Source organism: Diospyros lotus, chromosome 3, assembly GCF_014633365.1.
Source record: "Diospyros lotus cultivar Yz01 chromosome 3, ASM1463336v1, whole genome shotgun sequence".
Classification (NCBI taxonomy): Eukaryota; Viridiplantae; Streptophyta; class Magnoliopsida; order Ericales; family Ebenaceae; genus Diospyros; species Diospyros lotus.
Window position 1 is genome coordinate 37,502,397 of NC_068340.1, and position 26,278 is coordinate 37,528,674.

At 35.5% G+C, this 26,278-nt stretch overlaps 2 protein-coding genes across 9 annotated transcripts; one reads left to right on the plus strand and one right to left on the minus strand.

Moving 5' to 3' along the window:
- Nucleotides 1-3,800: 3,800 nt before the first annotated feature.
- On the plus strand, nucleotides 3,801-21,840 carry LOC127796673 (probable transcriptional regulator SLK2). 8 transcript variants are annotated; one of them, XM_052328940.1, is made up of 12 exons: nucleotides 3,801-3,921; nucleotides 4,313-4,413; nucleotides 4,541-4,602; nucleotides 5,067-5,805; nucleotides 6,026-6,157; nucleotides 6,755-6,803; nucleotides 7,262-7,476; nucleotides 7,565-7,633; nucleotides 15,854-15,954; nucleotides 16,443-16,536; nucleotides 16,648-16,717; nucleotides 20,378-21,537. In XM_052328940.1, exons 2-12 carry the CDS (start codon nucleotides 4,408-4,410, stop codon nucleotides 21,286-21,288), a joined length of 2,448 nt encoding a protein of 815 aa, XP_052184900.1. In that variant the 5' UTR covers nucleotides 3,801-3,921; nucleotides 4,313-4,407; the 3' UTR covers nucleotides 21,289-21,537. The 8 variants fall into 8 exon arrangements, 7 of the variants coding, with proteins under 7 accessions (XP_052184900.1, XP_052184898.1, XP_052184896.1 ...); XR_008022049.1 differs by lacking the exon at nucleotides 4,313-4,413 and adding an exon at nucleotides 21,610-21,840 and having other exon boundaries at nucleotides 3,819-3,921; nucleotides 4,697-5,805; nucleotides 20,378-21,354; XM_052328938.1 differs by having other exon boundaries at nucleotides 4,313-4,602; nucleotides 4,808-5,805.
- Nucleotides 21,841-23,223: 1,383 nt separating this feature from the next.
- LOC127797691 (F-box protein PP2-A13-like) lies at nucleotides 23,224-25,210 on the minus strand. The gene is made up of 3 exons (XM_052330797.1): nucleotides 24,811-25,210; nucleotides 24,495-24,613; nucleotides 23,224-23,840 (listed from the first exon to the last, which is right to left on the minus strand). The coding sequence occupies exons 1-3, from the start codon at nucleotides 25,129-25,131 to the stop codon at nucleotides 23,438-23,440; spliced, it is 843 nt and encodes a 280-aa protein (XP_052186757.1). The 5' UTR covers nucleotides 25,132-25,210; the 3' UTR covers nucleotides 23,224-23,437.
- Between the last annotated feature and the right edge of the window lie 1,068 nt (nucleotides 25,211-26,278).

Here is a 26,278-nt window from a genome sequence, read left to right on the forward strand (position 1 = left end):
TAAGTAATAATATTGTTGACAAGACATTTTCATTCATAATTATAATACGAATGAGATGAAATTGTAAGCTCTTAGAGAATTAAATAGCAAATAACTTGAAGAGACATGGAGGAAGAAATAAGTCTGTAGTTGGTTACTATATATCCAGAGAATGCTAACTCATTTACATGCTTATTACTAATTAGCTTGATAGAAAAAAATTATCTCATAAATCTTTGAACAAAATTGTTATTTAATGTATAATAATTAATAGAAAATTGACGCGAACTCATAGTCAAATTTAGATAAGATATGAAGAAGAAAGTAGATATGTTTTTCTCTAAACATGTAACTTTTAACAATCTTCTATATTGTTTTGCATTATTAGTAGTTTTGGAATCTTATTGAGCTATATATTGCCATTTACCAAGGGCGAAGCTAAGGTATACATATAGTGGGTATTTACTTTTATTCATTTTATATTAGGGTTATTATAAAAATACATTTGACAATTAAACCTTTAAATTCTTTACACAACATTTAAATTTTTTAAATATGAATATGGTTGTTGTGATATAATTAGTATGACGTTGGATGTGAGAGATCTCGAGTTTAAATTTTATTTGCATGAAAAAAAAATATTTTTTTAAATGAAATATTCAAAGAGTATTATTAAAATTTACAAGTTGGAGGGAGCTTAAAAAATGGACCACTTCCTACTCATTATAAAATTATTAAAAAAATAATTTTAGAAAATTTGACACTTAACCCATAAATAAAAAATTAAATATTAAGTAGTGTTTCTGTAACACAAATTACAAGACACATGTGGCCTATGTTCAAGAAAATAAGACTGCGTTCTCTTTACTTTTTAATTTTCAATTTTGAGTTTTGAATTCATTTTTAATTTTTTGTTTTGACAGTCTGTTTTTAGAAAATTGAAAACGCGTTCTATTTGTCATTTTGAAAAACTATTTCTCAAAACAAAAAATTAGAAAACGCGTTCTCTTTAAAATTTTGAAAATAATTTTTTAATAATATTTTATTCGATAAATTTGATTATTCAGTAAATTAAAAATATTTAATGTTTATAAATTATTAAAAAAATATCTACATTTTAAAGTTAATGAATTTTGTAATATTTTTTTCTATTATAATAATAAAATAAGAATAAATAAATAAATAAATGTGTTTTGAGTTTTGAGTTTATTTTGAATGAAAACACTCAAAACAACTTCTTGTTGTTTTGACTTTTCTTTATAATTTTTTTTTTTCAAAAATACATTTTTAAAAATAGTAAAGAAAACGCGTTTTCATTATTTTAAAAAATTGAAAACTAAAAATGACTTGAAAATAGCAAAGAAAACTCAACCTAAGTGTCTCGTATCTCTCATCTATTTTCTCTTACATAACACACAAATTTACTATTTTAGTTGTAAACACTATCATACTAAAGGAGAAAAATAAAAAAAATAGAACAAAAGATGATGGCGTAGAAAATTTAGCCCTTTATATGGCTTTTTTACAATTGAAGAATGTCAATTATTAGTTAATCTTAGATCAGGAATGTTTTAGTTCTATCGTTATGTTTACTAATAATTAATTGTTTGATAAACAAATAAAACTATGTGCCAGGATTTATAAATTATTCACCAAACAACCTTTACTACAAATTCTTTTAATTTTTTTGGCATGTATACAGCACAGACCGCTTCTCTAATATACATACACGCACATCCTAAAATATATCACTGGAGGATTTATCATCTTCCCCAACTACTTCACCAAAAATTAGACTTCAAGACAGCTCTTTGGCTCTTAAAGCTTGAGTTCCTAGATTCTACTACCAGCATTGATTGATAGGTTTTTGGAATCCTTCGGTAGTTGTCGATGGGGTTCTTAGAGAACACCACTAACTATAGTCAATTGGCTCTTGTTATGGCCAAAACATAAAAATGGTGAAGTGGAAGAACTGCCAAGTGACGGCCTTAAGAGGCACCACGTGGCAAGGATGTCGTGGGTGGCCACCCGTGTGAGGTGCCACCCCCGAGTGCCACTTGGCGGGCGCACAAGGCCCCCCAGGGTGCGTCACACAACAAGTTAGCATGAGGGCACCCCAGCGCACAGCCCTGCCCCAGAGTGGCGCTCACTCGAGGGTAAGGCACCCACGAGTGACCCCACTCGGGGTACTACGTAAGCGGCTATAGCAAGACCTCGCATGCGATCCAGCACGCGCGGCCTCGTGCGCCCTCACGCGTGCATGACCCCTTGCACCCCCACGTACATGGCCTCATCGTGTCTGGACTCGTGCGCTCGCTCGCATGACTTCATATGCACTGCCCTGTGTGCATGCACTCCTTCTTGCCCGCGCTCGCACACACCCTTGAGTGAGGGTCATCTAGGGTACCATGCCCGCATCTGTGTGCCCCACGTTCTTGCGCCAACACCTCTGATAGAATCGACCTATACTACCCCTGCAAGACTTGGTCAAAGTCTCTCCAAGATTCTTGTCGTATGGATTAAGTCATGTGACACATGGATGTCCCTCTCATTGCTATAAATAGGAGGTCTCTTCCCCTCATTTAGTATGCAATATCTCATTCTCGTACTCACATTTTTGCCTTCAAGCATTTTACTTTTACGAGGGTCTAACTTAAGCATCGGAGGGTTCGCGTAGGGACTTTCACCCGCACCCCTAACCGATATTCTTGCCAGTAGGTCATCCATCACTCCCAACCTAACCGAGAGATTCACCCATCGCTGTTGCTACCCTCGGGAGACTCATCCATCACTATCACACCACCCCCGAGAGACTCACCAATCTCTCCCGATAATTACTAATCGTTTGGACAATCCACACGTTACCCATCGCTCGAAGGAGTCAACCATTCCCTGAGTGAGTCATCCATCGCTCAGATCAACCACACGTGGGTCATCCATCGGTAGTTTTCCCTTTTACAAATTTATTATTGTAATCGAATAACAACAGCTCTAAAATTCACTAATCACGTAAGTTTTATTCATTAGATCAAATAACAATAGTTGATAAGTTATCGAGTGTGTGAGAAGTTTATCTTTTATTACAAATTGTATTTAGATAACTTTATTTGACTTTTTATAAGTCCGATAATTTATTTGATAAAATAAATAATATATATTTTTTGTCATAAGAATAAAAAATAAAAATAGAAATAAATAATTAAACTAATGTAGTCTCTCAATAAATAATTTAATGGTGATATTTGGAGAGAAATGTTCTCTTGCTTGCCGCGCGGGGAGAGAGGGGAAATGTTTCTCTCTAATTTTGTTCGCGTTGTGTAAACATTATTTTGTCCTATTTCGAATATTTGAGTTAAAACTTGTGAGGGGATGTAGGCTTAATTGTCATAAATCACTTTATTTAATTTTTAGTATTTGAAGAGTAATTCATTATATTTGAGTCAGATTAAATAAATTTATAATAGTACCAATAAAATTAGGTGGCTTTAATTTGAAATATATTTAATTGTATTAATAGAACATAAATGTCATTAAAAAATATTTACACGACATCGATTGTCAAAGAACTAATTATTTCACATTAAAAGAAAAAACAGAAGAAACTACGGTGAAGTGAAGTGACGTGGCTTGGGTTCTTATTTTGTTGTGGCGGAACCAATCGGGGCCTGCCACGTACGCGTCAACCTCGGCGACCTCGCGTCGCCACCGCGCGATCGATCGATCGATCTTGCACCGACATCACAAGCTAATCGTGCTGGCGACACGTGTCCTTCATTCCACCGGCTGTAGCCGGTTCAGTAGGGCTCAGCCCACCGGTGCTTCCAGTAAAATCACCGCTGGAATTCCCGCTTTGTATATGAAGCTGATCCATTCTCCTTACGGCTCTCGCTGTGCCGAAGATCGCGTCACGAAACCCTTCTCTCTTCACCTTCTGATTCTAAGGTCCGTATTTGTTTTTCTCCTTTTATTTCTTCTTTAACGTTTCCTTGTGTATTTTTCAATGTCAACTATTACAGTACAATTGCTTGAACTATGCTAGTCCCGAACTTCTCCATTTCATTTTGAGTTTTTTGTTGGTAATTTTCCCGTTTGGTACTTCGATCTCTCAACTTGAGTTGTTGCTTAGTCTTCAATTGTTGAAAATCGTGTGCTTTATTGGCGGAGGTTTCTTATATTACGCCTCTTGCTGAAACATTTTTGAGTTTGATCGCGCGTTCTAGATTCTGACTTGTTGAGATAAAGTTTGGATTTTAGTTTTTAATTAATGGATTATGTAGTTAATTCTTTTACTTCTTGAGTCGATTCTTATGTTTTACGCCTTTTGGATGTACAGGGATTCTGGATTTTGCGCGGCGTTTGTTTTGTTCTTTCTTGTTAGCTAAGTTGAAAATTAGGGTTTATGGAGATGTTTGGGATTTCTTGTTTTTGATGAAGGCATGCTAATTTTGCGTTTCTAATTTTCTTTTAGGCGTGATTTCTGCATTGCTTTGGGTGGATTTTGATCTCCAATTCTTAATTTAAGTTTTTAGCTGACAAGGTTTCTGGCTGTTATGTTTTCCAGTTGATTTTAGATCCTGAAATTTTTCCAGCGGTTAGAAGGAATAAAACATCAATAATGCTTAGGTCAGTGAAGAACTCTTGAACTTATTGTTTTACTGCAATAATCAGATGTTGATTGCCCTTTAGACAAGTTTTGACATGTTATTTGGTTGGATAGGGTAATTATGTCACATTTCGTTATTGGGGATTCTGGAGCTGTAGTATAGGGGCTTCATGAGTTTAAATTGTTGTGTCAGTTGAGGAATTTGATCCTGTTATTTGATAATAGAGCTGTAAGTGCTGGCTTTGGAGAGCTATCTAGATCCCAGTCACCAGGCAGTAGTGCCCCCCATGGCACCTTCCCGAGTGGCTGGAGGTTTAGTGCATTCATCTTCTAGTTCTGGCATCTATTTCCAGGGTGATGAGCAGTCTCAGGGGGTTGGAAATTCCCACTTGAGCTCATCATTTGGAAACTCATCGAATTCGATCCCAGGACTTTCAGATCTGGGCCCTGCTTCTGGAGATGCAAGTAATTCGGTCTTGAACAGCGCAGGGAGCTCGGGCCCAAGTGTGGGGGCAAGTTCCTTGGTTACGGATGCCAACTCAGGGCTTTCAGGAGGTCCTCATCTCCAGAGAAGTGCCAGTATCACCACAGATTCTTACATGCGACTACCTGCATCACCCATGTCATTTTCATCAAATAATATAAGCATTTCAGGTTCATCTGCTGTGGACTGCTCCTCAGTAGTACAACAGAGCACCAATCAAGATCCAAGCTCCCGAGACTTGTTGCAGAATCAGCTGCAGCAAGGGGCTTCTAGTGCAACATCGTTGCCAACATCACGAATGGGCCCAGTTTCACTTCCCAATGGGCCACGGGGCCCTGGCTCTTTTGTTCTGGATCCCAATCATATTACCCAGCTGCAGAAAAAACCCCGGTTGGATAATAAGCAGGAAGCTATTATGCAGCAACAGTTTCTACAACAGCTACTGCAGAGACAGGACTCCATGCAGTTACAAAACCATAATCCTCAGTTGCAAGCCTTAATTCATCAGCAAAGACTGCGGCAACAGCAGCAACAGCAGCAACAGTTTCTGCAGTCTATCCCACCAGTGCAGCGAGCCCACTTATTGCAACAGCAGGAGCAACAGCAGCAGCAGCAGTTGAGACAACAGCTTCAACAGCAGGGGGTGCAGCCTATATCTTCTATAAAGCGGCCTTATGACAATGCCATATGTTCTCGTCGGCTCATGCAGTACTTATATCATCAGCGCCAAAGGCCCCCTGTGAGTTTGTCTCTTGTTGACTGCAACTATCAGAACTTACTTTTTTCGTTTTTTATGTTTTTCCACTTTGGAGATGTTCTTAAATTTTCCCTTTTTGTTCATCTGTAAACGCATTGAAGATTTGTTCATTTAGAGTCACAATCTCAGTTTTGTCTCTATGTAGTTTCTTTGGAGCTTAAGGTGTGATCTGACACTGTAATGATGTGATTTAATTTGATAGGACAATGCCATTCTCTATTGGAGGAAGTTTGTTGCAGAATATTACTCCCCTCGTGCCAAAAAAAGATGGTGCTTGTCATTGTATGATAATGTTGGGCATCATTCCCTGGGTGTTTTCCCCCAGTCAACCGTGGTCAGTTTTATTATCGTCAACTTATGATATTTATGCATAATAAGCTCAACTTTGAACTGATAAAATACTAAATACATGCCCTTTTTCTCTGCTATATTAATGGAACAGCAATAGCTATAGGCACGTGTTTTATTTTGCTAAACATTTATTCATCTGTGGTTGGATATAGGTGATGCACACTGTAATAAGCTGTCCAAATGCTTTCTCAAATACCATGCATATTGTTTTTAACATGGCCATCTTTGGCCCTTGATTTTTACCGGAAATCTGGAAATCTATTCTCGCAGAGTTATTGAATCTTGTTATCCTGGTAAAGGGGTTATACAATGGCAACAAAGCAGTATGTGTCTGTATAATATACTAATCTTGGCAAAAAATTAATATGGTTTAAGTCAGTGTTCGACTGAATTTTCTTATTTGACAAAACATGTATCCATATGTTTGTGCACTCCTGGATACATGTGTGATGTGTTTGTGCACTCCTGGATGCATGGCTATCATGCAATATGTTTATCTTTAATTTATTTTCTCCTCACACGCATAGGTTTCCATTTATCAGTAACAAAATTGCTTAGGTGCTTGTACTTTTCTGTTCAGGATGCTTGGCAGTGTGACATTTGTGGTTCAAAATCTGGAAGGGGTTTTGGTAAGTGAATCAGGAGTATGTTTGCTGATGAATGGCGTACTTTTATGTTTTCAATTTTCGTCCAACGCTTGTTACTAAATTGCTGTCAAGATGTGGTTAATAAACTACTTTTATACTTTAGATCTACACTCTACCTGTATGTGCGACTGTGTATTTTTTTTTATAAATAAAGTGCTGAGTAAAGAAAGTGCCTCATGTGGGGCCTTTTGTAAAAGATTATTAGTATTCATCCTCAAGTATTTCAATCTGGAGTTTCTCATTTATATGTCTTTTCTTTTGGAACAATGAACTATTGTGTGCTTAGCTTGTAGGTGTCTTCCAGAATTTACATTAGGATCACTTAAAATCTGGAAGTTTTTCATTGATACATCTTTCTTTTTTGGTGACGAACTATTGTGTTCTTAGCTTGTGTATTTTGGGTTCCTTACTTTTTTCTTCGTGGTGGTGGATCTTGACAGAGGCAACTTTTGAAGTGCTTCCTAGGCTTAATGAAATCAAATTTGGAAGTGGTGTCATTGATGAACTTTTGTTCCTGGACTTGCCACGTGAATTTAGATTTCCTTCTGGAATAATGGTGTTGGAGTATGGGAAAGCAGCTCAAGAGAGTGTGTATGAGCAAATTCGTGTTGTTCGTGAGGGTCAGCTTCGTATTGTTTTTGCCCCTGATTTAAAGGTTAATTAAACATTATGTAGCTTGTAATTTTTGCCAGTATTCTTTCTTCTAGATTTAACCAGTTGGCAATTCTGAATCCCTTTGTCAGATATTATCTTGGGAATTTTGTGCATGCCGCCATGAAGAACTCCTTCCCCGTAGGTTGGTGGCACCACAGGTACAATTTGTATTTCGTAACCTCTTGCCTGACTAAGTCCTTTTATTAAACAAGATTTGTATTTTTAAACCTAGATGTCTTGATAACCTTATTCTATCCAATTGTTCATGTTGTGGAGCTAATTCATTAAATGAAGATATTAGAATACAACCATGATTTTCCAAAAGACAGAAAGAAACAATAACATGATAACATGCAAAATGGGCAATTCTTATAGCACAACTAATATGAAAAGCGAATAAACTGATTAATGCTGGCCTACTGCTAGTCCTTCTCAATGGGTGTAGAATTGGACGAAGGGATCTCAGCCTATTTTGGGTAATTATTAATGAATTCCACCTTCACCACATTCCCAGCAAATAAAGAAAAAGGGTATCGACTTAATAATGTAAATATGCCTGAGGCATGTCTAAATCACAATATGTGACCTTATGTCCTATGTTGGTAAGTACATATTAAGAATAAGATTTGTATAAAAAGGTGGTGTAGTTAGTTTGTTTGCTACACTTTCTAGCTCTTGTAGGTTATATCCTAAGGGTCAAAAACTCAAGGCAGCCCATTGAGGGACCTGACCCTAGCACACTCCAATACTACGGGTAAGATAGCATAAGCCTTAGGAGTCTATTTTTCTCCAAAATTAAAACCAGAACCGAAGCACGAGATTTGGCTACGAACAATTTAAGAAACTTCAACCCTCATCTATTAACGATGGTGGGGCCAATTGAGGCTGAAGGATGGATGATGCAAGTAAATAAATTTTTACTTTGGACATTCAAAAAGTAAATATAGAAACTTTCATACTTGAAGGAGATGTCAGATACTGATGAAAACTTTCATACTCTGTAGAAGTTTCAGGACTTTTTCATTGATAAATTCTTTTCAACCTACTTGTTTTCATAGTTATTAAAGGCGCAAGGCGCAATAAGGCACAAAGGGGTCCTGGAGCCCAAGGCGAGAGGTGCGAGGTGCGAGGTGCGTTCCAGGCAAAGGCGGGGCACACTGAGAAAAAAATATAATTTAATAAAATATAGGCAAATTAAAAGGATGAAAACAAAATATAATAAATTAACAAGTATTCATCATCAATTTCAAACATAAACAATTCATAATCAAACAAAAAAAATCAAGAAAATAAACACAACAATAATAACATCCAACATCAATCATCATCAATCATAAGATGATCTTCTTGATCATCATCATCATCATCATCATCTAAATTATAGTTGTCACTTCCAAAGTCTTCCCCTTCTTTATATTCTTCTTCAAAATCAATATCTTCCTCCTCATCTCTAAATGTTAGAGGAGTACTAATCTTTGACTGAGAAGAATATTATAAAATTTCGATTATAAAAAGAAACCTGAAAATTAAAATGTATAATTTTGGAAAAAAAAAAAATAAGAACTCAGATGAACTAATACCCAAAGTTGTAAAGGGAAAAATATTAATCTTTGACTGAGAAGAAGATTATAAAATTTTGATTATAAAAAGAAACCTGAAAATTAAAATGTATAATTTTGAAAAAAAAAAAAAAAGAACTCAGATGAACTAATACCCACAATTGTAAAAGGCAAAATATTGAAAAAGAAAAATAAAACAAAAGGTAAAAAAAATTTGGCCGCATTTCCCCTTAATAATATTGATAATCTTTAATTTTTAAGAAAAAAATCAAAGAGAGAGAGAGAGAACCGAAATAGAAGAAAAAAAGAATGAGAGGAATGAGATGACAGAGAAAGAAAAACATACCTATTTCAGTTGTAGCCGCTCTTTCTTTGATGCCGGCCGGCCAATCTTGTCAGAAGAAGTGTAAATTGCTCTCTAGTGTCGCAAGAAGGAAGAGAGGCTTTTAGGGCTTTAGGCCTATCTCCATCGGGTATTTAGGGCTGGGTTTTTTCACCTTTTTTACTTTTAAAAAATATATATATATATTAAAGATATGAGAGGTGCACCTCCTACGTGCCTCTCGCCTCTACTGAGGTGCACACCTCAACAAATAGGTGCGCACCTCTTTAAGGTCGCCTCGCCTTGGGGGGTCTAAGGCGTAGGGGCAGGCACTAGCCAAAAAGGAAGAATTCCTAGAACTTCAACAGGGGGAAGATCAAATTGTGGCCCAATATGAACTTGGTTTTCTAAACTTTTACGATTGGCACCTCAACTGGTGGCTAATGAAGAAGAGAAGCTTTGAGTTTCCAACAGGGGTTAAAACTCAAATTGTTTCCTTGAGCATCCCTCTTTGTCCATGTGACCTGTTCTGAAATGGTTGAACAAGTGATGATAATTGAGATTGACTTGAACTCCAAAGAAAGATGAAGTTCTCAAAAGGACAACAATGTAAGATATTTCAATACTCAACTTTTAAACCTAAATGTAGACCAAATTTAGCAAAGAAAAATTTCAAGAAGGTGGCAGAGACTTTCCAAGTGTATAGGAGGCCACATGAAACAAGTTAGTGCTATTGGCTTTGTGGGGGCTTGTTTTAAGTGTGGACAACAAGGCCACCAAATTTGAGATCTATTCACTGCTTTGATGAAGGAAAAACATCTTGGATGGTTGATGCAAACAACCAAGTCATGACATAGAGGGAGTGTGGGAAGGAGGAATTAGCTCTATACATTACTAGATGTTTAGCTTGTCAACAAGGTAGACCATTGATGGTTTGCTAGGCTGCTACAACTATTAGACATTCCTTAATGGAAGTGAAAGCATATGATCATGGGTTCTGTAATAGGTCTACGAAAAGCCTAACAAGGTCATAATGCAATTTTGGTAATTCTAAATACCTACATCTTCATTCAGTTGGCTAGGGCATACTTAGAGGAGATTATAATTGCATGGTGCACCAGTAAGCATCACGTCCAATTGTGACCAACGCTTCACATTTCGATTTTGGAGCAATTTACAATGAAGTTTGGGAACAAAACTAAGTTTTAGGGCAATCCATCATCCGCTAATTGATGGTCAATTTGAATTAACCATTCAAATTCTAGAAGACGTGATAAATCTTGGGCTAACATCAGCTTATAAATCAATTAAATAAAACTAAAAGAATGAATGTGGCTAACAATTTTTATTCTTTCTTATACAAAAGAGTGCATTAATGGTTCAATAATGGCTCCCAAATTGCTGCACCTATATATAAGCTAACAGCCACATAGAAGAAGTAAAAAGAAAGAAAGAAAAAGGAAACAAGCATATATTGTTAATGCATCCGCAATTAACCAAATATGATTATGACCTTGCTTGGTTTTCGGTAAACCTACTACAAATGCATGTTCATATGTGACTACTTTCATTTATTAATTTTCAGTGATTGTAGTTGTTTTGTCAGTGGTTGATGGTTTACCTTGTTGACAAACTAGGCATTTAGTAATGTATTAGCATATATTCCTTTTGTACTGGGCCACCAATACACTTTCGTCAACCCAGTATACATTTCCGTTCCATTAGGATGTATAGTGAGTTCAATGGTCTTCATCCATAATTTACTTGGCACACATAATCAATTGTGGAGTTTGAGTGTGCCATCCTTAGATGTTTCAAATTGAGTTGTTTAGGGGTTATTCTATTCATGTTTCAGTTTTCAGTTTTGAGTTTTAAATTCATTTTTAGTTTTGTATTTTGAGTGTCTATTTTAATATTGCCAAAAACACATTCTTTTTGTCTATAATTTTCCGCGTTGTGGAAATTTTGAGCATGTTTGTGATGAAAAAAGCCAAAACGACTTTTTGTTGTTTTGAGTTTTCTTTACAAATTTTTTCCTTGTTTTCAAAAATGCGTTTTTGAAAATATGAAAATAAACATGTTTTAACTGTTTTGAAAAATTGAAAATTAAAATCAGCTTGAAAACAACAAAGAGAACAGGGCCTTACCTTCTGTTCTGTGATTCCTTCAATTTTTTGCAAATGTGGATCACTTTCTTGATTTTGCTTTAATTGTGTTACCAACTTTAGCCATACAAATATGGACTAAAACAATTATTTGAAACACATTCTTGATATGTTATTTTGCTCAAGTCTAGAATTAACTGCCATTCCTTTACAATTAGATGTGTTGTCGTTGCCATAGTTGTTTTGCTTAAAGAATTTGCTGCTACTTTTAGGCCTTCAAAATCCCTATAAATTCTAGCAATCCCCTTTCTTTCATTCAATTCTTTTTGAGAGAACAAGTATTTCAAACACTTGCAATTCGTGTATATTTCAAATGGTTCCCCATATAAATAATGTCGCCAAAGTTTTTTTAAGGGAAAAACTACAATGGCCAATTCTAGGCTGTGATGGGGTAATTGTGTTCATGTTTTGTAAGTTGCCTCAACCCATACTCTTATCACCTTGCCATGTTGCATTTTAACACATCCCTAGTCTGTCTTGGTGCATTATGACAATAAATCCATCTATCCCAATAGAAATAGTTAATATGGGTGCTAAAGTTGGCATTTGTCTTTGTTGAGTAAAAATAGTAATATAAAGGTAAAGTTTATTCTCTATCTAATAGTTTAAGCTTCTAAATTGAATGGTGGTTAACAATTCAATATAGTATCAGAGCATGCAAAGGTTCTAATTTAAATTTCATAGCTAACCCAATATTTAAATTATTACATGTGTTTAGACTAATTATACAGTGAAGCTTGATCACATGTGAGGGGGCTAGTTGATTGTAAAAATAATAGTAGAAAAGCCTCTATCTAATGGCTTAAGCTTTTAGATGGAATGATAGTTAACAACAGTTTTAATTCTTGAAAACTCTAGTCATCTTTGTCTATTCATTCAAACTAGGTATTTTTCTGAGTTTATTTGGTTAATGGGGCGGCTATCATAAAGATTTTTTCCTATTGTATTTGTTTCATAAATACACATACATCTATATATATATATATAGTGTGTGTGTGTGTGTGTGTATTTGTATCAGAATATGTGGAAAATAATACTTTTCCTGTATTGTGGAATAGTACACTAGCTATTTATTACGAGTGTGGATCCCGATTTAGGTAACCAATCCCAAATAATTAGGGATTAGTCTACTCAATCAAGGAAGAAAAATAAGGGAAACAATACCAATAAGGAAGCATAATCTTATCCTTATTAAAAAGGAAACTCTAGAAATAAGAAAATAGAGATATTCTAGGAAGGAAACAATTATAAGAGAGATTTCTGGATTTCTAACAGAAAACTTTCATGTGTGTACGTAAACTATGTATTTATAGGACCTACTTTTACTTATCGTCCTTGTGTATGTGTGTTTTCTTTTCCCTTATAAGAGATAACTTATGTGAATAAATATAAAACAATTATAATAGGTAGGTTTGATAAGGATCCGTTTAAATTTTAAAAGAGCTTTTAGCTTTCAGTTTTCAATGTTGAACTTTTCATTTTCGATTTTCTATGTTTAGTTTTGGTTTTCTTTAAAAAACATTTTATATATGTAGAAATATATTATGGAAAAAGATAAAAAATAAAATAGCTACAAACAAATTTTTATGCTTAATAACATTTTGAATGTACAAATATACTATCAAAATTGTTTAAGATGAGTTTTTATATTTTGAAATCATTGCATAATTGCATCATTGTTAATATTGTTTAATACATATCTTTTAATATATGTAACAAAACGATCATTTTTTTAAAGTATCTCCCATTCACTCTTTTTTTATTATTTCCGTTGCAGAAAAAAGAAAGAGCTTTTTTAATGCTTGTTATTACAATTGATAAAATCAAAGGCAACTTCATAAGCAGATATACCAAGATATGGACGATGTTTTTATTTGTTTTAACTAATTTCTTAACAATTTTAAGGGCTAGTTTGGTGATAAAAGATCATAGTTGTCTTCTTTACAACTAGGGTTCAAACAAATCTTTGTGTGGTTTACTAAGTTCTCACCTAAACGGTAAAATTGAGTTACCTACCAATAGTAGTTAGGAACCATAATTAATTTTAAGAAACCTCAACTAACAAATCATCACCTTAAGTGTAAATTAAACACAAAATCAAAAGATATGATCAATTGCAAATCTCAATTTTTTTTTATTTGCTTTTTGTAACTTTTTAATAATTGGGCTCAATTAATTTTTTTTTTCCAGTGGGGTCAAACTATATTAACCTGAATTTGTTTCATTAGCTTCTATATATTATATAGTTAAAAAAATAAATAAAATCAGTGTTGTCAATTGATCCCACTGGTTACATGGTGGCTCTGCTTCTGTCCAATGCTGTGTTGCGACCACACTTAACACCCTCTCCAACTACTTTACTTCTGGCATCAGTTGCCTTGCTTTCTATCTTTACTTGCCAACAATTTATTGGAACACAAGCTGAAATTTCAAAGATGAACTGTGTTTTTGATGCTCAATGGCATCGGTGACTCCTAGTGGGTTGTTGGAGTATGTCTCCAAATCTTTTTATTTTTTTTTTTTTTTGGGGGGGGGGGGGGGGGGGGGTGTTGCAGATTGCCTAGATAGAGGGAGGAGAGGTGAAAGACAAGATTCTGTCTTTGAGATTTTGAAGGGCTTTTTTTTTGGCCCACTTGAGGTGGGAGACAAAGTAGGTGCTTTCTCTGAAGGATGGGGGGTTTCAGAGAGTGGTCGTGACCTCCATTAGAGCAGTGACAAAGCTTTTCTTCTGGGCCTGTAGTGGTGCTTCCTGTTGGGTTGAGATGGGTGATGAAGTTTCCATAAAACAAATGGAACATGGAGGGGAGGGAAGAAGGGGAAGGGGAGTGATCGATGAGATGGAAGAGAAAATGATATGATGGAATGCTCTGATTTGGATTCTTTAAACAAATTACCAAGATTATTGCACAACTCAAGTGAGAATGATGATCTAATGCTCCAAAAAGGTCTTTGTAAATGTTTAAATTATTAGAGGGAAATTCGCTAGTGCAACTGGCGAGTCTCGGCTCTTACTGTTGACAGAGACTAGACAATTAAACTAACAGGTCTTCCTGTTGCCAAGACCAAAAATAATGTTAACTTCATTAAACAAATTAAAATATATAGGGTAAATTACCAAAAAATAGTGAACTTTTAGCTTAGTTTCAATTTTAGTTCAAACTTCTAATTTTCTCAATAGCCACACCCAACTTATTTTTTAGTTTCACTTGAGACCGCTATTACACCTTGTTGGTTTTTGTCATCAAAAATTGACATGGCATCAAGAAAAATCTGACTTGGATGATGAGGTGACAATCAATTACCACTTCTTGCATTGGTGGTGGTTTTGTGTGTATTTGTAGGGGGGGGGGGCGCACAGAGAGAGAGAGAGAGAGTGAAAAAAAAAACTAGTGATACCAACCTCCATCTCAGCCACCATCCGTGGTTCATTTAGATGCATTGATGTTGTTGCAATGTCAGTTGTGTGCATTTGCTTTTCTTTTGTTTTTCCTTTTTTGGCTTAGTTCTTGTTTTTACCATTTTACTATTCCTATTGCACTCAGGAGACCTTTGGCATGCCTTCTGCAGGTGACCCTTCATTTTTCTTCCCTTATTAGTTATAGCCTAGGCGAGTGTTTGCAGTGCTTGACACCTTACTAAGGGCACTTCCCTAGGTGGAACGTGGTTGAAGGAGTGTAACCCTACATCTCCTGGAAAGTTATTACCTCTTCTTAGAGGGCTGCCTCTCCTCAACAGAATTACATGCTACCTTGATTATAGCAGCAACCTAGATACAAAGAATGTAGAGGTAAACCAAGAAGCCCACATGCGAGTCTGCACAACTTGGCCCATGGGAAAAAACTCTTAACCAAACTGATGTGTAATCTAATCCCTCTCCGAGCCAAGGAAAGCAAGTATAATGTATTTCAACTCTCTTTAAGAGGCTTGACAATATATATATATATATATATCACTGGTGTTAGCAAAAAGAAGGTGTCATGCAGCATGCTGCAGCCTTTGAGGCTCCCTATTGTGCACAATACAGTCTTGAAACCGACACCAACTTGCTCTCTCCTGCTTTTGCTACTTAAGATTATACATCTCCATCACCATGCAAAGGGTACCTTTGTCCCCCTTCCATGAGACCCCTAATACTATTGTCAAACAAGTCTTTTGAGATTCCATTAACTAGAACACAGAATCCAATTTAGAAGAAAATTATATCCAATTTCTCTCCAAAATCCATCTTCTGCATCACAAGTTCACTTTTAACTTCTTTTAACTAATCGATGAAACAATGGGAGCCATAATTTTAACTTCTTTTTTTATTTGAACTCAAAACACGTTCTACAGGTGAATCAGTTGCTACAGGTTGCACAAAAATGTCAAAGCACAATTTCTGAAAGTGGATCTGATGGGGTTTCTCAGCAAGATTTGCACGCAAACAGCAATATGTGAGTTAAGTAGCAAAATGTCCTAATTTTTATAAATTTCTTTTCTTGTGAGCCCTATCTTTTACCTCTTCAGGTTCTTGATTCCCATAACAAGCATCTTACTGCCTGCTGATTTACATGATGCTGGAGTCTGTTTTCAGCTTTCATAACTTGTATAGCAGAGTCTTTGAATTCTCTGTGGATGCTGTTAGGCTAATAATTGTATTCTGTTGCCTTCCTGTAATTCTGAGCGTGCCAGATTTAGGTTTTAATCATTTGATACTAAAATTGTTAGGTGCAGATTAGTGAATTGATGTTTAAGAAGACTAGTGTCAGCCCAATTTGACTTAAGCAGTCCCCCACCCCACAGTTAGCTTTAAGAATGTTGTTTCTTTACCATGGAAAACCCAAATCTTGTTATCTTTTTCCCGAAATAATTTCACTCTGGGATGGATCAAATTTGAAATGTTATTGTTGTACTTTAAGTGACTGAAACGGTTCCTTTTCAGGGTTGTGATAGCAGGGCGTCAGCTGGCTAGGACATTGGAGTTACAGTCCCTAAATGATTTGGGATTTTCCAAAAGATATGTGCGGTGCTTGCAGGCGAGTAACTTTCTGTTTTCCAACATCTTCTCATTGTTTTCTGATAGGCAATTTTGACCTCTCTTGTAGTTTAGTTTTTAGGTTTCTTATGTTTGCCTGGAATTGTAACAGATATCAGAGGTTGTTAATAGTATGAAAGATTTGATGGATTTCTGCAGCGAACACAAAGTTGGGGCAATTGGTAAGTAAGTACTTTGTTAGGGCAAAGTGGTTGGTATTCATGCTGTCTTTTGGGTTCACTTTTAATTGTTGAAAGATGAATTCAGAAGTGCTTGTGAGGGAAAAGGCTTCATGGAATCTAAGTGGGAGGTTTATCTTGCTTCATCCGGAATATGTAGATATATATCATTGTTCTTGTAGTGTTCATGCGTGCACATGTTGGACTCTAGTTACACACTACTTTCTTTGTCTTATCCCCAGTTTATATGGCGTGACTGGCATGCTATAGGAATAGGAACTGTGACAGCTATTAATTCATGCATTCAGCAATTTAGGAATGAAATTGCACTTTCTACTAAATAACCAGTAATGTTGTTCCATGACTTGAACAGATTGAAATAATTATATGCCCGTATAAAATTAGATTTCTGTCTACTACTATATTTTTATTAAACAACAACATATCCAGTCTTTATCCCATTATGTGGGGTCGGCTACGTGAATTCTAGACTTCTATGTATTTCTGTCTTTTGTCATATCTTCATTTAGACCCATACACTTCATATCAAATTTTAATGTCTCTCCCAAAGTTTTCTTGGCTTTGCCTCTACCTCTTTTTTTGACTAATTGTTTCATTTTACTAACTCTCCTCATAGGAGCATCTCTTGGTCTCCTTCACATGACCAAACCATTTTAGTCTAGTCTTTCTCATCTTCTCCTCGATTGGCACTACTCCTACATTATTACGAATAACCTCATTTCTAATTTTATTTTTTCTTGTATGGCCGCACATCTATTTTAGCATCCTCATCTCCGTTATGCTCGTTTTTTGTTCATACTGGTATTTGACTACCCAACATTCTGAGCCATACAATAAGACTGGTCTTATAGCTGTCCTATAGAATTTTTCCTTTAAGTTTTAATGGAATTTTACCATCACAAAACACTCCCGATGCGTTTCTCCATTTTAGCCAACCTGCCTTAATTTTATGCGTGACATCCTCGTGAATTTCTCCATCTTTTTGAATCATTGATCCCAAATATCGAAAATGGTCTTTTCTTAGGAAAATTGGTCTTCCAATTTTATTATAACATCCTCCACTTTTGCATTCTTACTAAATTTACATTCCATATATTCTGTTTTCCTTCTACTTAATTTAAATCCCTTAGATTCTAAATTGTTTCTCCACAACTCAAACTTAGTGTTCACTCCCTCTTTTGTTTCATCCACCAACACTATGTCATCTGCAAATAGTATACACTATGACACTTTTGTTTGAATGTGTTTAGTGAGTTCATCCATTACTAAAGCAAATAAGTATGGACTTAGTGCAGAACCTTGATGCAGTCCCATTGTAATTTGAAACGGTTCAGTATCCCCTCAACATGTTCTGACTCTTGTCTCTGCACCATGATACATGTCCTTAAGGGCTTGTATATAGGCTATTCAAACTCCTTTATTCTCTAAAACCCTCCATAATAATTCTCTAAGGATCCTATCATTGGTCTTTTTCTAGATCTATAAACACCATAATACCCTATGCAAGTCCTTCTGCTGATCCTGATACTTTTTCATTAGGCGCCTCAGTAGGTATATAGCTTCCATTGTTGACCTACCAGGTATGAAACCAAACTGATTTTTCGAGACATTTGTTTATTTTTTGAGCCTTTACTCTATTACTCTCTCCCAGAGTTTCATGGTATAGCTCATTAATTTAATTCTTCTGTAATTTTCACAGTTTTGAACATCTCCTTTGTTCTTATATATAGAAATCGAAGTATTCTTCCTCTACTTATTTGGCATCTTTTTTTATTTAAGGATCGCGTTAAATAATTTCGTTAGCTAAGAGATGCCCTCTTCTCCTATGCATTTCCATGCTTTTATTAGTATATTATTTGGTCCCACCGCCTTATGATTTTTCATCTTTTTTAATGCTTGCCTTATTTCATTTGAACTTGTGTGTCGATAAAATATAGCTTACATTTTCTTCGGAGTTACTAAGATGTCCCAACCTAACTCTTGTGTCCCCACCATTATTGAATAATTTTGTGAAATACTCCTTCCATCTCTCCTTAATCGCTCTCTCATTCACTAATACATTTTGGTTTTCATCTTTTATGCATTTCACTTGGTTTAGAGCCTTTGTTTTTTTTTTCTTACTTTAGCTAATTTATATATATCTCTTTCTCCATCTTTTGTATTAAGTCGTTTATATAGATTCTCATATGCTTTTGACCTTGCTTCACTAACAGCTCTTTTTGCTACATTTTTTGATTCTTTATAATTTTTTAGGTCTTCTTCATTGTTGCACTGATATACAGCCTTATAGTAAGTTTTCTTATTTTTAATTTTCAATTATACCTCTTCATTCGATCACCAAGACTCCTTAAGGTTTGGGGCTCTACCATTTGTCTCTTCAAGGACTACCTTCGTCGTTCTTCTCAGAGCAATAGCCATTTCCCTCTACATTTGGTTTGCCTGTCCTCCTCCATTCCATTCCCTTCCACCCCTTAATTTTTCTTTGAAGATTAGTTATTTCTCCCCTTTAAAATCTCATCCCTACAACATAACCGATCCTCTTGTCTCATGAGAAATAATCTATTTGGGTGTTTGATGTGACATTTTTATATGTGATTAAGTGTTCGTCTTGTTTTTTGAATCTAGTATTGGTTATGATGAGCCCATATACCATAGCAAAATCTAGAATAGACTTACCCTCATTATTAATTTCCTCGAACCCATACCCTCCATGTACCTCTCTATAACCGTTTCCATCTCTACCCACGTGACCATTTAAGTCACTTCCTATAATCATTCTCTTCTCTTGGTATTATTTGTATGAGTCTTTCTAAGTCCTCCCAGAATTTTACTTTTATCTTCTCATTTAACCCCGCTTGTGGTGCATATGTATTAAAGATATTCATATTTATTCTTCCTAGACCAACTTTCACCATAATAATCCTATCCTCTAATTCTCTTTACATCCATGGTCTCATCTACTAAGCTTTTATCTATAATAATTCTCATTTCATTTTTCGCTCGATCATTTCCCGTGTACCATATTTTATATCCAGTTTCTGATAAAGTTTTTGGTTTTTTTTTCCTACCCATCTCGTCTCTTGAAGGCACATAATATTAATCTTTCTCCTAATCATCACATCTACCATTTCCATAGTTTTGCCTGGTAATGTTCCTATATTCCATGACCCAATTCTTAATCTATGATTTTGGTTTTAGCCTTGACTTTGAATTTGTTTTTTATTTTGGTTTTGATTTTGAATTAGCTTTCTTACCCACATCTGTCCAAGCAAATGCGGAGACCCTTGCTCATTTGTCACTACATCTAGGCGCCGATGTAGCAGCCCTAGCTCACTTGACACTATACGCGGGCAATGTAGCGCATCGCTATAAAGGATTACGCCCCAACAATTTTTCATAGTTTGTTTAGAGTTCATGTTTTGGATCTGACTACGTTTTACGTTGGCTGTCGGCTACCTAACATAACCCTCCTCTTTTATCCGGGCTTGGGACAGGCGGGGATAACATCCCTAGACGAAGTTTACTACTATATTTTTTTTGTTTTGTAGCAGAATGCCTGCCTATCTTTGTGCACATATATACTATTGCGCCAATTATGGGTTCCTTGTTTTATCTGAATCTAACATGAGCACTCATCTCCAGAGGGCCTGAAAAATTATCCTCCGCATACTAGTGCTGCCAAGCTCCAGAACCATGATATGGAGCAGCTAGCCACTATTCAGGGTCTACCTACTGATCGGAACACACTCAGTAAGCTAATGGCAATGAACTCTGGTGTAAACAATCAGATGACCAGTAACCATCAAACTCTCAGCGGAGGAGCTTTAAGTGGCTCCGTTCAAGCTGCTATGGCACTGACTAACTACCAGAATTTGCTGATGAGACAGAACTCTATGAACTCGAACACTAATCCACTCCAACAGGAGGCGCCATCTTCCTTCAATAGTTCTCACCAGAATCCATCTTCAACATTTCAAGGCTCCACTGCTCTATTGCAGGGGACCATGCAGAATTCACCAGGTAATGGTTTTTTGAACTCTCAACTTCCACAGCAACAGCAGCAGCAGCCACAGCCAAGGTTGCCAAATAGCAAAGGATTTCCTCAACAGAGCCATTCACAGACTCCTCAAGGTGGCCACGCAATGCAGCAGCACATGATCCAGCAACTTCTGCACAATATGAACAATAACACTGGGGGAGGGACGCCACAGCAGTCATTTCCAGGGAAGAATGTCAACGGAAATGTGATTAGGGATGGATCAGGTTATGGAAGCAATACCTCAGAAACTACTGCAGCCTCCATGATTGTGGCAGGAAGCAGCGCCATGGTTCCAAGCAGAAGCAACAGTTTTAAAGCTGCATCCAACAGTGACTCCGCAGCAGCAGCAACAGGTGGTGGCAACAACAGTTTCAACCTGAAAGCGCCCCCTGATTTACCACAGAATCTTCACTTGTCAGATGAAATGGTCCAGGATATAGCCCATGAATTCACAGAGAACGGGTTTTTCAATAGTGATCTTGATGATAACATGGGTTTCAGCTGGAAAGCATGACTTGCATCCGTTGCTGCAAGACTATTGCTACGTGAGTGCTCTGGAATGTTTATTATCTATGTACAGGTAATCTGGATTAGAACCTTTTTCTTGGTTTTTTGGCTTTAAAAAAGTTTACTGCCCTTTCTAATTTCGGCGTCTGTTGTGGTGTTGAAAGTCTTCTTTTTCTGTGTTGAGTTTTTGGCTGGTTGAACTGTAATATAATAATGGATGATATAGAACTAATGGACAGCTATAGTTATCCTATAAGCTTTCTTTTTTTTTTTCTATTACTTGGTGTTACGTACTCGAGTCATCTGCTAAGAATTAAATGGTTTTCAGGTCATCAACCCTTAGTGCCAGTGCAGTGCCTGGACTGGAAACACTTTTCTTCATATGTGTGAACGCTGAACAATTCGGAACCTTTTTCACATTTTAATTTTACGAATGAGAATCTTTTTGTATGTGTTACATTCTAATCTCGTGTTAAAATTTCAAAATTGTAATGGTTGCTTGAATTCAAGTAATGGTCTATGATACGTTCTATTATCAATTCAAAGTTTGCACTGTGCACGGATAATGTACTTTTGAACTAATATATTCAATACACGATTAAAGTAGATCCGACACCAAAAAGGATACGCTTTTCACATCCTATTGGAGGGCAACTTTGACAAGAACTCAAAAAAAAAAAAAAAAAAAGGTAGCCACTGTATTGGAGAGCTTCTGGTTTGTGATGTTAATTATGTAAGGGGCGTTCGTTTGGAACGCGATAAGTTTTTAAATTTTTGAAATTTATAATTTTTTATAATGTTTTCAGGAATCTTTAATTTTTAAGATTTATGTAATTTTATGTTTTATTAAATTTAATGTTGGGTTTTTTTTTTTTTTTAAATCTTAAGGTATTTTTGATAGCATTTAGGTGGAAAAAAAAGTATTTTTCAACTTACATATAAAACAAAAATCATTTCCTCCCTTAGATGGAATTTTAAAAAAAACAAATGAGGGTAATTCAAAAAATATATATAAATTTTTAAAAATATTATATTTAAACCAAACATAACATTATAAGGGTGTGTTTGATAGCATAAAAAAGGTTACATTCAAGGAATTGAATTTCATTTCCATGCTATCAAACAAACCTTTATATGGTTATGTTTGATTTATATGGTTATATTTGATTTAAATGTAATATTTTTAGAAATTTATATATATTTTTTAAATTATTCTCATTTGATTTTTTATTTAAAAATAATAATTTTTTTATAGTATATAAAATATTGAGACTCGCGATCTTTTAGGGAGTTATTTTTTACACATTATATATATGTGTATATATATATACATACTATATATATTTATATGAATATGTATGTTTGTAAGAAAAAAATTATAACAAAAATAATCGTGAAAGAGTTATGGAGTTCTAAGAGGATGAGAGGTGTTTTAAACTTTTTATTTGTTAAAAAATTTTCCAAATTCATGGGAACGTTAAAAATTATTCCCAATTTCGATTGAATTTTTTTTTTTTTTGTAGAAAAGTTGATTAAAAATAAATTTTAAGGAATATTATTTTTTCAGAATTCTTTTTTAAAAAAGTTATATCAAATATGAAAATGTAAATTTTTAACCTAACCCTCTAAAAGTAATAAAAACTTAACAAAACTTTATTCGGTACATGTCAGATCATGAATTAGTAATTGCGTCTAATTTTAAAAAAAAATCTCAATTAGTTCAAACTTTCTATTTTTAGAATGAAATATTTACGAAATCTTCGTGAATAGGATTAAATCTTATTTCATGATATTTACATGAAATTCCTCTTTCTTATTTTTAAGCAAATCGTCGAGAAGGCTTAGTTGATCCATGATTTATCTTTTATCTTTCGTTTCATTTTCGTTTGTTTCGAGAAATATATCAATCAATTCCAATTCTTCCTAAATTATTCAAATTTTTTGAACGTGCAATCAATAAATTCATTACTCACGCGATATACCAATAGTTCAAAAATATGCGCCTTCATCCCAAAAATATGCACTTCATATAAACATATAAATTGAAAAAAAAAAAAAAAAATCTATCTGTATGGAGCTTTGTCTCGTCGAGATTTGACCCATTTTCATAACTCGCTACAAGCAAAGAGGTTAACTGCAAACACCGTATAACTGCCTTAACCTTCTTTACGCGGCATTATCAGCAGAGAGTCTAAACACAGGCCACCTTTTTGGTGCGTGCAATCGATCTGTGTCATTGAGAATTTGATCTTCAATGGTGAATTGCAGCTCTCGGCAACAAAATCTCCGACATGGAAATCCACCCATTTCCCTGGCTCGCTTAAATAGTACTGGGAAACGGCCTGCTGGTCGTTTGACGTCGAAAACTGGAACCGAACCGGCTTCACGTTCCAGCCATGGACCTGGTCCAGGTTGCAGACCGCCCGGCCAAGTTTTCTGGTGGCTCTACCGAGGTGCAGCCGGAAGAAAACGCTATAGGTTCCTTTGGGAAATTCGAATTCTATGTTACCTTCTACTTCCAACCACCATATCTGTTGCAGGTATGCAATTTTGTGGAATCTGCACATGAAAAAGATAGGAAAATCTCAGATCAGTTCAAAGATATAATAGCCAGAAGATGATGGTTCTTGTTTGATCAATGGACGGATGGTTCTTGTTTTGATGGACTTAAATCACAACGACAACATATCACGCTTTAGTTATATTGCATGGGATGGGTTACATGAATATTCTCCTATCAATTATTTATTTATATATATGACCTCATCTTTAATACTTCAATAATGGAAGTAAGTATAAAAAAAAAAAGATAAAATGAAGAAATAAAGGAAGAACAAGAAAGTTGTCTTCACCTAAATGGGTTTTACCTTGGATGTTAAAATAATAATAATAATAATAATAATAGCATTATCATTCTTATATAATAATATAGAAATACAACAAACGTGTCATTGTCCATTTAGAAATGTTAGAAGATTCCATTCCAGTGCGTGAAATGTAGTCTTGGAATAAAGTTCCCTCTTCCACCAGACAACAAAGATTTAAAAAAAAAATAAAAAAAAAACAGAGAATAAATGGATGAATTGATAAATGAAGCTCAAAGCCAAAAAAAATAATAATTAGAGAACAAAATGAAGAGTTTCGATATCTGATTGCCCCATATATATTCCATTAAAAGGAAACAAAATGAATTTTGATGGTCGGATTTCAAACCTGGATTCATCAGATGGGATATGAGTCCAGTATCTCCGATCATTTATGCCAGTTATTTTCATTCCCTTCCATGAAATTGCAATGCAAATCCCTCCACTGCCCTTCTCCATCCACACTTCCTGTCAAAATTTGATCCATCAACTACTAACCCAAAGCATAGGGACACAAAATTCAGCAACGAATTTAGTCAACATTAAAACGCCAATTAATTATTGACACACTGAACAAATTAATACACACACACACACACATATATATATATAAACATCCGCATGTATATGTAACCAAGGAAAGAAAATTTTATATAGAAAATCACCTTAGAACCTCCGTCAAAGCGAGTGGGGCGGCACAATCTGGCATAGATGTCTTTCTTGGCCAAAGACTGAGAACTTTGATCAAACAGCTTATGGACAAGCGTTGGATAGTTCTCTGGTAACTTTGATTCCCAAACGAAGTCAGCCAGCGAAGCTCGGCGGAAGACCCGGTTGAGGCTAGCCAGTTTGCAGATCTGAGGAGGGTCCAGATGGCTCAGAAGCAGAGCCACGCAGCTCTCGGGTATGTCTGCAAGGCCAGGCGAAAGCTTCGATGGAATATGGTTAAGATTTGGGGTGAAACCAGAAGAGAAGCCACCCCCCATATACTGGGAAAAGAGAGCAAACAAGAGAGGGCTATGCCTATGGGAGAAGAGGTTGAAGATGGACGAATATTTGCCATCTCTGTTTCTTCTTATACTTATACAGAGAGAGAGAGAGAGAGAGAGAGAGAGAGAGAGAGAGAGAAGCAATCTTTACGTGGAACGTGACGCCATAATATGTTTTTACATTATAAACTACTGTGTTTTTTTTTTTATTTTTTGATAAAACAAGCCCATATAATTCATGCTCAATTACATATAAGTAAAAGTTTTATATGAAACGATGATATATTATTACATAGATTGATTGTGTTCTTTGAATTATTATTAATTTTTTCTGTTTAGTCAAATAAAATGGAATGGAAGTGGTTGGTCTTAATTCTTATCCAAACAGACAAAACAAATTGATGGAAGGCAGTGGACCCTTTGTGGCTCTCTCTCTCTCTCTCTGTTCCTTCCGCAGCCAACAAATGCTCCATTTTCTTTAATTAATTAGCCATCCCACAACTGAGAATGCAACCGTAACCCAGATTCACATTGAAATTTATAATAATTGCTTCCAGCAAGGCCTCGAAACGTGGCACCTAGTCAGCAGATAAGCCTCCCCTTGACACCTCATCATACAGTCAGCAGATAAATCATGAACCTTAATCCCTCGGGAAGTGAGTTAGTAATGATAATGGTTCCTCCTTCCCATCAACCATCTTAGGAAAATTGCGGCTGCGGATTTCAGTTAAAATTGAAGTTGTTGCCAGAAGAATTGATTCTTCTCCTTTCTTTTTGTGATTAAAATAAGACACGGGAGAAACTGAATTTTTTTGGCCCGAAAAAGCAATAAGATGAAACTTTAAAGACATCATCAACTTAAAAAGAGAAGGCAAGGCAACCCCACCAGACTTTAAGTTGACATGTTAGATTTTATACATGACATTTGAGATTATATTGATCTTACCCATGTGCTTGATTACGAATTCAACAATAATATGTCAATCACGAATTCAACAATAATATGTTGTTCCAATCAAATTGTCAAGGTGAGTTTGATTTGACTTTTTTTTACCATTTTGTCTCTGCACCAATAGTAAGTATGATTGTTGGTGTAGGGGCAAAATAGAGAGGAGAGAGAGAGAGAGAGAAATAAATTAGCACT